The 12,645-nt window shown below is 42.9% G+C and overlaps 1 protein-coding gene across 1 annotated transcript in view; it reads right to left on the reverse strand.

Moving 5' to 3' along the window:
* Positions 1-12,645, reverse strand: part of ddx46 (DEAD (Asp-Glu-Ala-Asp) box polypeptide 46) — a 71,472-nt gene that overhangs the window by 41,641 nt on the left and 17,186 nt on the right. The window contains exons 3-9 of the mRNA XM_085995663.1: positions 12,315-12,353; positions 11,253-11,381; positions 8,850-8,937; positions 7,040-7,205; positions 4,794-4,942; positions 3,596-3,709; positions 3,274-3,439 (exon numbers count right to left, since the gene is read on the reverse strand). Of these exons, the coding sequence (XP_085851789.1) occupies positions 3,274-3,439; positions 3,596-3,709; positions 4,794-4,942; positions 7,040-7,205; positions 8,850-8,937; positions 11,253-11,381; positions 12,315-12,353 (851 nt within the window). The remainder of the gene's footprint in view (positions 1-3,273; positions 3,440-3,595; positions 3,710-4,793; positions 4,943-7,039; positions 7,206-8,849; positions 8,938-11,252; positions 11,382-12,314; positions 12,354-12,645) is intronic.

Raw genomic sequence — 12,645 nt, forward strand, 5'->3', positions numbered from 1 at the left:
ACATCAGTAGCCATGTAATCTCCTGGGAAAATCAAAAGGCCAGATAACAACCCAGGTCCAATTAGGGAATTTTTGGGGGGAAATTTCTCTCTGGCCCTCCCCCCACCTTAGGCAATCAAAATTAGTCTAGGAGGCAATGTTGATCATGCTTATATTATCTTGAATTTCATCTACCTTTTAAAAGACATGGGGCAGGATTTTCATTGTGCCGTGGAGTCGGGATTGGAGGCGTGGGGGGGTTAAAATCCCGAAATCAGGGGTCCCGACCCCTTCCCGCAACCAAACCCGCCTCCATGCCGGTTTCAAAGGAGACAGGTAGTTAACAGGCAGTTTTTAGCCTAATCCCTATTTTTGATGTTGAAGTGTGGGATTCCCGACGGCTCCAAACCACGCCAAGTTAGAGGAGGCGGGCCGTCGGGTTGAAGGACTTGGAGGGGTCGAGATGTCGGTGTTCAGGTGAGTGATGTGTGCATGAGTGCAAAGGTAAGTGTGTTTGGTGTGTCTAAAGTGATTAAATAAGTTTTACATACCTTTTCAGACTTCCTTCCTTTAGGTTCCAGGAGTCCCTCATCTCACCGGCACAGAAAGCAGAATGGCTGCGAACTGTCAAAAGTGACAGCCTTCAGCTTACTGTGCAGGAGAGATTTCTAACTGAGTCTGTGGGGAAGGACTCAGGTTAGAAGTAAGACTGTCAGTGTTTGACAGCTTCAAACAGCTGTGAAACACTGATATTTCACCTGTCAAAAGCTCTTGACAGATGAAATGTCAGTCTGTGACGTCACCTGTTGCCGGGTGGCCCTTAATTGGCCTGCTGAGCTCGCTGGGCGGGCTCAACAAGGTCAATCAAGTTAAAATCGCGTGGATTGGCCGCATCTCGATGGAGGCGGGACTACAACCCCGAAAGTTGTAGTCCCGCCTCCAACCCGACTCCCGAGTTAAATTCCTACCCATGATCTCTACCCAGCCAAGAAATGGGCCAGCTCTCTTTTGAAGGTATGCAGAGTGTCAGCACTCACCTCACGAGCCAGTAACTTGTTCCATAGGTCTCCTACCCTCTGCAAAAGAACCGCATAACATCTAACCTAGCAGTAGCCTACATTGGCCCCTATTTGCCGATGCCTACGGGTGTGTACACAGCCGTAAGGACATCGGAAATGCCGGTTTCAGGCATGCGAAGCGCATGCGCTGAAAACCGGCATTTCCGATCTGTCAAAAATCCTCGACAGATCGGACGCCTGCCCTAGAGAAGGGCCTCTGCGGGTGGAGTGTTCCGCTTTCTACAGAACCTTCGCCTGCTGAAATCACTTAAAAATCTTATACCTGGTAAAAGCAGATGCAAGGCCTGCTTTTACCAGCATAAGTTTAAAAAAGTAAAAGAAATAATTTTTTTCCCCGCTCATTTATAATTTAAAAATACTTTAAAAGGCAAGTTTATTTTTAGCCCCGTAAAAACGTTTAATTTTTTTCAAAAAATTAAATAAAATATTTTAAACAAAAATTTAATGTAATTTTAACTCATTTTAAAAACGTGATGGTTTTTAAAAAATGTATTTAATGTTTGTGTCTTTTTTCAGTGATCCCCATTCATACTTTTGACAGTTCTATCTGTCAAAAGTATGAAGGGGGATTCCCTTCTTTCATTGGCTCACCTGGCCCACGTGATCCCAGGAACGCTTGCAAACCACAAGCACCCCTGGGATACGTGGGCCCTGTACATTTCGACTGTGGAGAGGCCCAGGATCGGAAGTTTCTGCACCTCGGGAGCCCTCAGGTAAGGGCGTAGATTTTTCTCCCCAATAGGAGGCATCCACATGCAGGAAGCCTCCTATCGGAAATTACGGGCTATTAACTCTAAATGCCTTAGAAAACGAAGAGTCTTTTTATTTAAAACTTCAGTAATTTTAAAGAGGCTTTTTTTCCCAACTTATCTTTCACGTCGCTGAAGGTAAGCATGCTGGTGCAGCAGGCGGTTAAGAAGGCAAATGGTATGTTGGCCTTTGTAGCAAGAGGGTTCGAGTACAGGAACAAGGATGTCTTGCTGCAGTTGTACAGGGCCTTGGTGAGACCACACCTTGAGTATTGTGTGCAGTTTTGGTCGCCTTATCTGAGGGAGGATGTTCTTGACATGGAGGGTGTGCAGCGAAGATTCACCAGGCTGATACCTGGGATGGCAGGAATGACGTATGAGGAGAGATTGGGTCGATTGGGCTTATACTCGCTGGAGTTTAGAAGAATGAGAGGGGATCTCATTGAAACTTATAAAATTCTAACAGGACTGGACAGACTGGCTGCAGGAAGGATGTTCCCGATGGCTGGGGAGTCCAGAACCAGGGGTCACAGTCTAAGGATAAGGGGTAAGCCATTTAGGATAGAGATGAGGAGGAATTTCTTCACCCAGAGAGTGGTGAACCTGTGGAATTCTCTACCACAGAAGGCAGTGGAGGCCAATTCATTAAATATATTCAAGAAGGAGTTGGATATATTTCTTAAGGCTAAAGGGATCAAGGGATATGGGGAGAAAGCAGGGACAGGGTACTGAATTTGGATGATCAGCCATGATCTCGTTGAATGGCGGAGCAGGCTCGAGGGGCCGAATGGCCTACTTCTGCTCCTATCTTCTATGTATCTATGTATGTACGTTGTTGCAGGTGGCCCAACAAAATCTTCTATGGGGTCTGTTTATATCATCACAGGGTCAGCAAATCAAAATATCCTTCAACTTAGTGAGCAACGCCACAGGAGATCTTCTAGTAATATATTGTACTTCCTGATGCCATTGAGGTTACTTCCTGCGTGACAATTTTTGAGCCATGTTTTTGAAACAAACCGAGGTCGCAGCCGCTCAAAGAGAAGCAGGGGAGTTCCCTAGTGTCCTGGCCAACATTTATCCCTCAACCAACACCACCAAAACAGATTGTACTGCTGTTTATGAATCTTGCTAGTCAATCTCCTGTGCAAGAACAATCGTAGTCGTCAGGTGAAGTGGAATTTAAGGGCAGAGGGTAATGGACCAGTGTATATGCAGATATAATTCAGTACCCATTTTAAAGTTATACATTGTCAAAAATGTTGATGATAAATTCCTTAGTCCACATTTGGGATGGAAACTGCCTATGTAAACTTGTATCGCAAGTATGTGGGTTTTCTGTTGTAGTTAATCCCTTGCCTCAAGGAAATGACCACTGTTCATGATTGTATTCTAAAGAATCATGAAAACATGGCACAATACTCATCTCAGCTGCAATGCCACCCGTTAGAATTGTAAACACTAACCGTCTACAGACATTTTAGCAAGTTCAGGAACTTCAACGTAAAAATTCTTTCGATAGGCTTCATATTCTATTTTCCCATGATCCACAGGTTCCAGTAGCTTCCTCTGTTTAGTCTGATACCCTGTAAGTGCAGTCTGAAGATCAACTTCTTCCTCCTCTGAGGAATACTGCTCAGTTTAAAAAAAGACAAAAAAAAACAAATTCGTAAACACAACTCAGAAGAGGAGTTTGAATTTATCTTAAAAATAGGACAATTGTGAAAAACCAACTTCAAGTTGCAAATACAATAAATCTGAAATGTTTCCAGCATTCTTCCTCATTACCTCCATTGCATCCTGGTCATTCTCCATCAGCTCTCCTTTCTTTTTCTCCATTTCAGAATATGGCTTTTTGGTAGTCACCACAGTCATAACTTTCATAACCGTTGCACCTGATTTCTGGCCCAAAAACAAAACACACTAATTACAAGTGCTGGACACAAATACAGCGAGGAAAACTGTAGCAGAGCAGCTTATTACAAAGACAGCATCATTCATTTAACTAACTAAATCTTTTTATGAGCATAAAACACGAATAACAAATTACATATCACTAGGATAATGGTATAACATTCAATGTATCACATTGGTATAACAGTGGAATGGACTGGCCATACAAGAGTTGAGAATCTTCCTCTACAAAGTCTGGCGCAATGTGTTTTTACGGTTCTGACTGGTCCATTTCCATTACCCAATTAAGTTTTTTCCATTTTAAAAATGAGATATTATTTCAAAACATCAGTCTGACTCCTGCTGGATTCCAGGACCTGAAACCACAACTCCACTAATTTCTTGACCCCATAGATAAATATCAGAGCTGCTGGATGGTAAATTCTATCAGGTGCTGGACCTCTAGATAGCTGCTTAACCACCTGGATCAAAGATCCACTCCGTACAAAATCAACTGATTGTGCTCTATTGCATTTTCAGTGGTTAATGTAAAACCAAACCCTGGCTCTTGCTGGTCTTCTGATTCGCACAAAAAATCTTGCAGATAAACAAGTGCAGATAATCAAGCTTCCACTGTAGTTTGAAAAGTATCTTATGATGGAGATTACTGCACTCAACACTATTTCTATCTTCACTGCAGTTATTACATGGAATGAAAATACCACCAACACCTAAGATTAAAAAAGTTATATTACTGGCTTTTCCCGATTTTGCCTGACAGATGCAATTATCATCTTGGAGCTTCTCATTCTGTACTCAGGAGAGTTGTGCTATCTGCACCAGACATTATTTTGGACTAGCTCCAATGTCTGCCCATATTCAACTGAAAATGGATATGTTTTAGGCTTCCCACATAACTAAACAGACATAAACTGTTACAGGCAAATTCAAGATCGATCTAAAAAGCAAGCATTTGCAGCTGATAAGAATCTGGGAAAGCATCTGTGAGTTGCTGAGTAATTAGAAACAGTGTTAATAACGCTAAGGCAAAGCATGCTCTTTCAGGAGAGACTTTCTATTAAAATAACAGTACCTTTTCACTTCCTCCTTTCACACTTCCCATGTTAAATTTCTTCACTTCCTCCTTTATATCTTCCATATAAGCATCTAACGGATCCAATTCTTCATTGTCGTCAACCCCTTCTTCTTTCCTTTCACCCTCTATGATCTCATCTTCATCATCTGTTCAAATCAAAGGTGAAATCTGACACTTAAATCACGTACACAGCCAATGCATAAATCAGTTATTGAAGTGTTACAGTTTTAAACTGCCAGGAATAAACCTCGTTATGGACGTCAGAGTGGAGTTAAAGCCATGGGAAATAGACAGTGCAGTAGGTTAATACACTGTTCACTTCTACTATCTGGATTCAAATCCAGCCCAGACCAACAGAATTAAAATTTCCTTTCACCTTTGTTTACAGGAGTCCAGAGTCAAAAACGTTTGGGGCACTCTGTGAAACTTGCTCTTCATGTTTGTTCACAGAACAATACTACCCACAATTCAACACAAATCGGCAATTTTACATAGAATTACATAGAATATACGGCATAGAAACAGGCCATTTGGCCCAACCAGTCCATGCTGGCGTTTATGCTCCACTCGAGCCTCTTCCCATCCTTCCTCATCTAACTATCTGCATAACCCTCTATTCCCTTCTCCCATATATGCTTATCTAGCTTCCCCTTAAATGCATCTACACTATTCGCCTCAACTAGCCCCCATGGTAGCGAGTTCCACATTCTCATCACTCTCTGGGTAAAGAAGTTTCTTCTGAATTCCCTATTTGATTTCTTGGTAACTATCTTATATTGATGGTCTCTGGTTTTGCTCTTCCCCACAAGTGGAAACACTCTATGTCTACGCTATATTAGATCACCCCTCAGCCTTCTCTTTTCAAGAGAAAAGAGACCCAGCCTGTTCATCCTTTCCTGGTAGGTATAACCTTGCAGGTCTGGCATGATCCTTGTAAATCTTTTTTGCACCTTCTCCAGTGCCTTTTTATAATACGGCAACCAGAACTGTATACAGTACTTGAAGTGTGATCTAGCCAAGGTTCAATACAAGTTTAGCATAACCTCTCTACTTTTCAATTCTATTCCTCTAGAAATAAACCCTAGTGCTTGGTTTGCCTTTTTTTATGGCTTTATTAACCTGCGCTGCTACTTTTAGTGATTTGTGTATTTGTACTCCCAGATTCCTCTGCTCCTCTAACCCATTCAGATTCTTATTTTCCAAGTAATATGTGATCTCCTTATTTTTCTTACCAAAATGGAATATCTCACACTTATCTATGTTGATTTCTATTTCATATGCCTAGGTAAAGTGTAGGAAGTGGAAAATTTACAGTGGTATATGATCTTTGAAGTCACAATTATACCCAGTGCATCATACCTTGTTGCAAAAATTAGAGCAGGTGAAATGCACTCTGATTCAACATTCACCAACATCAAATCAAACAGCTGCTGTGGATTAGAGTAGCACTGTGTTCATTCCAAGTACAAGTGCCCCAAAGTATATTACAATGTGGACTGAAGTAACTTTATTGTCTGGCACAACTTCAACCTTGAGCCTGACACAAACAGATTGAATGTGCATGCAACAAGATTATATATGCTGCATATGCTGGGTGTTCTAGTTTCCCTGCAAACAGTGGCATTCCCAAGTTTGAGGAAACTGTTCACCACAAGTGGACAAGAACTGCCTATGGATCACTCTCCAGGCAGTGTAAATGAGGCGGCAGTACTTAATACGTGGAAATATACAGAAGTTACAGCACGATATTCGACCCAACCAGTCCACGTTGACATTTATCCTCCATGCGAGCAAATAGTCCAAATCATGTTTACTTACCCTGTTCCCATATCCCTTCAACCTTCATCCACTTATCCAATCTAATCTTGAAGTGTTGACCTAGTTTCTGCCTCAACTAATAACCCTGCAAATGTTTTCCAGATGAGATGTTCAATCAAAGCCCTAGCTACCTACTCAGGTAGACGTAAACAATTCCCTGGCACTGGTTGAAGAGGAGAAGGGGTGTTCTCCCAATGTCCTGGCCAACATGTGTCCCTCAGCCAACATCACCAAAACAGTCAATATACTTCCTCGACCACCGCTATTAAAACCAGTTTAACTCGTTATTCAGCTCTTTACTGGTTGTGGGATCTTGCTGTGCATAAAATGGTTGCCATGTTTGCCTACATAACAATAATCACTGCAATTCAAAGTAATTCATTGTATGTGAACCTGTTTTAAGATCAAAAACTTAAGAATTTTACCATCATCATCCTCAAGGCTCCATTTCTTCCCCTGTTTCATTTCTTCAAGTTCTCTCTTTATTTCACCTATATTTTCCACGACCTTTTTGCGTTGTTCTTCCCTCCATTTTTCAACTCGTTCTTTCCGTTTTCTCATTTCCTCCTCCAATTTGCTCTGTTCAAAATTCTATTAGAAATCAAGAGGTTTTAAAAGTTAAATTTCATTAAATTCACGACGGCAGAGAAACTTGTCAAGGTAGTCATTAGCCTTTTCTCTGTTAATACAGTGCTGTCCAGTAAGTTAGCACTAGCCTCATATGGATAATTGGGAATCCAGATGCGGATAATTGCATTGCTGATTATGTAAACAAAAAATGAGTAATAGGTATCACCATTGGGCATGTGATCTCGGCACTCGCATTCGCATGGCATGTGCACTTTAACCTTTTTATGCGTTTGTTGGTAAAACGGCAAGATGAAAATCAGACTGTGCAAGTGATTTATCATTATTTGTATGCTTTATTTCCTTGGTTACTTGCTAAAATGATGTGTAACACGGGTGAAAATGCCAGACTGCAGCACCAAGGAAACACCAGCAACATTGTGTGGAGTGGAGAGGGAGCTCAACCAATAACCACTTCAGGCCAGCAGAAGAAAGCAAGTCCAATCAGTAATGAGCAGCTCCAACAATGCATGTCATGGCAAAGGGCAAGCAGCATCCAACCATATTCTGGACCGAGTGCAGGGGTGAGTCTGGCATGTCTTGTGTGAGTCAGCATTCTGAGCAATCACTCTGAAGTCAAAGTACAGGAAACTTTCTGGTATCCGGCATGGACGGGACCGACGTGGTGCCGGTTCAGCAACAATTCTGGATAACCGAACGCTATAGTGAAAGGTACGGACCTTAGAGCTCCGTATGAAGCAACAAACCCTGTTGCCAGCTTCAGAACAACGTCCACAGGTTGCAAGTGTCTCTGTAGCTTAGCAACAGCTGCAGCCAAACCCTTGCCGTCCTCAATTTGTTGCTGTGCAAGTAATAAAAGTTATAAAAGTTAGCTGAAACCGACTCCTGAGTTTTGCCGGTTAACTGACGTTTCCGGTTATTTAGGGGCCGGTTAATCGAAAGTTTCCTGTACTGCTTGCAACTGCTGGGCTAAAACCTGGAAGCTGCATTAAGATGTGCTGTGTCTGATAAATTCATGATAGAATTACAAACTTTGGTAAAGGAGAAAGACTGTAAAGTTTTGCACTGAATGGTGGTAGATGTTTGTTAAGTAAATATACACAAAGTACATTTACCTGTATTGTGCAGACGGTATTTCTAAAATTAGTGCATGTGGCCAAAACAGCGTCACTGTAGCCACACCTGTAGCTCACCAGCTATTTCTACTCAGCAACATTGAGTTAATGAGAGTTGATTTTTCTTTAACTACACTTTGCATTATCTAATCGTGGGTTTAAGCGCTGCTCCAGAAACTTGAGCACATAATCCAGGATGACCCTTCAGTGTAGTACTGAGTGGGGAGCTGTTGGGAGGTGCCATCTTTTGGAGGAGACTCTGTGTGCCCTCTCAGGTGTATGTAAAACAGCGGGGAAGCTTCCCTGGTGGCTTGGCCAACAGTAATCGCTCAACCAACACCAAAAGCTGATGATCTGGTCATTTATTTCATTGCTGTTTGTGGGGGTTTGCTGTGTGCAAATTGGCTGCCACGTTTCTCTACATTACAACAGTGACTACACTCCAAAAGTACTTCATTGGCTGTAAAGGGCTTTAGGAAGTCCTGAGGTTGTGAAAGGTGCTATATAAATGCAAGTTCTATCTTTTACTTACACTGACATCTTTGTCATCGTCTTTCTCCTCTTTTTTCTTCTCTTTGACCGCCTCATTAGCGACTTCTACACGGTCTTTAGATTTTGATCTGAAAAATGCACAAAACATAACTTCTAGACACACAGGGGATCAATCTGATGTGAACATCCTTAGGCTGAACAATTTCAACCTGAGTTAGTAACTTCAAGAGGCACTGGCAGCTCATTGACTCCTTCACCTAATGGTCATTCTATTTTCTGGGACAATTTTTGTACTCGATTTAATAAACTGCAATTTCAGGTAACAAACACCCGCATCAAGTGCTCCCAAGTTAAGCATAGCATAGTTTGATGCAGAGTAAAGCTCCCTTTATTTTTCTAGAAGCTTTTAGTCTTTGATGGATACATAGCTTACCATAGAGCACCAGGGGCACACAAAGTTTAAATTAATGCTCCTTAATTTGCACATAACTCAAACTTCTAAAAACAACAGATCTAGGATTTATTCACCAGTGAGGCGGTGGGATTAAAAACAACGCTTCTTAAACCTCCGGACCCAAGAACAGTGGCCTGGGCTATTACACTGGACAGCCATGTAGCCTTACCCAAACCATATACATCAACTAGAACCGTAGAAGCCCAAACTGCACTTCACAACATTTCTCACAACAGCCATGCTGCGAATGATTGCCAATTTAGTGTTAGCTAGGGATAGACCCAAGTCTAGCAAGAACAAGAACTGCCCAAACCCATTCTACATAACACCTGTGCAGCCAATGGAAGAGACTTTATCCCATCGGCCAAAGTCAGATTCAAACTCAGGTTCCAGGAGTGAAAGGCCAACGTCTCACCTACTGCGGCTGTTGTGCTGAAGACTTGTGCTCCAGAACTAGCGGCACCTCTAGCCAAGCTGTTCCAGTACAGCTACAACCCTGGCATCTACCCGACAATGTGGAAAACTGCCCAGGTATGTCCTGTCCACAAAAAGCAGGACAAATCCAGCCCGGCCAATTACCGCCCCATCAGTCTACTCTCAATCATCAGCAAAGTGATGGAAGGTGTCAACGAAAGTGCTATCAAGCGCCACTTACTCACTGATGCTCAGTTTGGGTTCCGCCAGGACCACTTGGCTGCAGACCTCATTACAGCCTTGGTCCAAACATGGACAAAACAGCTGAAATCCAGAGGTGAGGTGAGAGTGGCTGCCTTCGACATCAAGGCAGCATTTAACCAAGTGTGGCATCAAGGAGCCTGAGTAAAATTGAAGTCAATGGGAATCAGGGGTAAAACTCTCCACTGGCTGGAGTCATACCTAGCACAAAGAAGCATGGCTGTGGTTGTTGGAGGCCAATCATTACAACCCCAGGATATCGCTGTAGGAGTTCCTCAGGGCAGTGTCCAAGGCCCAACTATCTTCAGCTGCTTCAATGACCTTCCCTCCAACATAAGGTCAGAAATGGGGATGTTCGCTGATGAATGCACAGTGTTCAGTTCCATTTGCATCTCAGATAATGAAGCAGTCCATGCCCGCATGCAACAAGACCTGGACGACGTTCAGGCTTGGGCTTATAAGTGGCAGGTAACATTCGCGCCACAGAAGTGCCAGGCAATGACTACCTCCAACAAGCGAGAGTCTAACCACATCCCCATGACATTCAACGGTATTACCATTGCTGAATCCCCCACCATCAACATCCTTGGGGGGGGGTCACCATTGACAGAAACTTAAGTGGACCAGCCACATAAATACTGTGGCAACAAGAGCAGATCAGAGGCTAGGTATTCTGCGGCAAGTGTCTCACCTCCTGACTCCCCAAAGTCTTTCCAACATCTACAAGGCACAAGTAAGGAGTGTGGTGGAATACTCTCCACTTGCCTGGATGGGTGCAGTGCCAACAGCACTCAAGAAGCTCGACAGCATCCAGGACAAAGCAGCCCACTTGATTGGCACCCCAACCACCACCTTAAACATTCACTCCCTCCACCACCGGCGTACCGTGGCTGCAGTGTGTACCATCTACAAGATGTACTGCAGCAACTCGCCAAGGCTTCTTCGGCAGCACCTCCCAAACCCGCGACCTCTTCCACCTAGAAGGACAAGGGCAGTAGGCGCATGGGAACACCACCACCTCCAAGTTCTCCTCCAGGTCACACACCATCCTGACTTAGAAGTATATCGCCGATCCTTCATCGTTGCTGGGTCAAAATCCTGGAACTCCCTCCCTAACAGCACTGTGGGAGTACCTTCACCACACGGACTGCAGCGGTTTAAGGTGGCAGCTCACCACTACCTTCTCAAGCGCAACTGGGGATGGGCAATAAATGCTGGCCTTGCCAACGATGCCCACTTCCCCTTAAAAACTAATTTAAAAACTCAATTTGATATTCTGAACAGTTAAATAATAATTATCATGCGATCCAATACCTTCTCTCCTTGCTCTTACTGCGGCTTCGAGAGCGTGGTTGAGAGTGTGACCTACGGCTTCTACCTCTGCTTACTGATCGCCGTTTTTCTCGACTGCGCGATCTCCTCCTCTCTCGACTCCTGGATCGTCTGAAAGATGGAAGTGTTTACATTTTAATGACTGGGAATACGAGCCAAACAATCATCTTGGCAAGGTTCTTCATTTAATTAGCTCTCTGTTGAATACAGTTACAACTTAGTGGGAATCTGAAAATTCCAAACGATTTAAGCTGGTCTTGTATAGTCATATCTAAGTGTATACAGGCATACATCTTTCACAAATCCCAACTGACTTTTAATTTAGTACTGGATTAGCTATTCCTGTCATATGCAAATCTGCTTACAGGTAACTTTTTCTGTCTTCCTCAACCAACTGTATACAATAGGACCCTGCTGTAGAGACATAGTAATCAACATACATTTTCAGAATTGTATTGCATTGAAAAAGTTATTTTAAGAGCAACAAAAACCTAAATTTAAGTTAGAAACAAAATAGATCCTGGATGGGATAAAGATGTAAGAACTTGCATTTATATACAGCCATTTGCAATATTAGGACATCCCAAATCACTTCACAGCCAACGAAGTACTTTTGAAGTGTATTCACTGTTGTAAAGTAGGCAAATGCAGCAGCCAATTTGCACTTGGCAAGGTCCCACAAACAGCAATGCGATAAATTACCAGATCATCTGTTTTTGGTGGTGTTGGTTGAGGGATAAATGCTGGCCGGGAAACCGGGGCAAACTCCCCGGCTCTTCTTTGAAAATTGCCATGGGATCTTTTACGTCTATCTGGGGTGACAGACAGGGCCTTGGTTTAACGTCTCATCCGAAAGACGGCACCGCCAACAATGCAGCACTGCCTTAGTACAGTACCGAAGTTTCAGTCTACTTTATGTGCTCAAGTCTCTAGAGTGGGGATTGAACCCACAACCTTCTGCCCGAGAGGTGAGAGTGCCACCACTGAGCCAGGGCCAACACCTAAAGTTAGGTTAAAGTTAAGTTTAAATTGCTATCTACTCACTTTGATATGACCACTGACATTCTGCATCTCTGTGGTATTCTGTGTAAGATAAAATTAAATAAACAATTGGAAAGAAAGTGGAAAATAACACACAGTCAAAACTAAATTATATTCAGCTTTACATCTTGCATTGGAATATATAAAATGGGTTAAAATCAGAAGCCTGGCTTCCCCAGTGGCTCAATGCTGCTACTGCTTTTTGCTCTACAGATTAGGGACAATAACTACATATTTATATTGCACAGCTGCTTTAAGGAGTTCTGCTATATTTTCTGGGTTCTTAAAACTGTGGAATCCTCCTATTTATACAGCAACAGCACATTCCACAGCA

The sequence above is a fragment of the Somniosus microcephalus genome, chromosome 8 (assembly GCF_052327205.1).
Source record: "Somniosus microcephalus isolate GS21.2 chromosome 8, FLI_Smic_1.0, whole genome shotgun sequence".
Classification (NCBI taxonomy): Eukaryota; Metazoa; Chordata; class Chondrichthyes; order Squaliformes; family Somniosidae; genus Somniosus; species Somniosus microcephalus.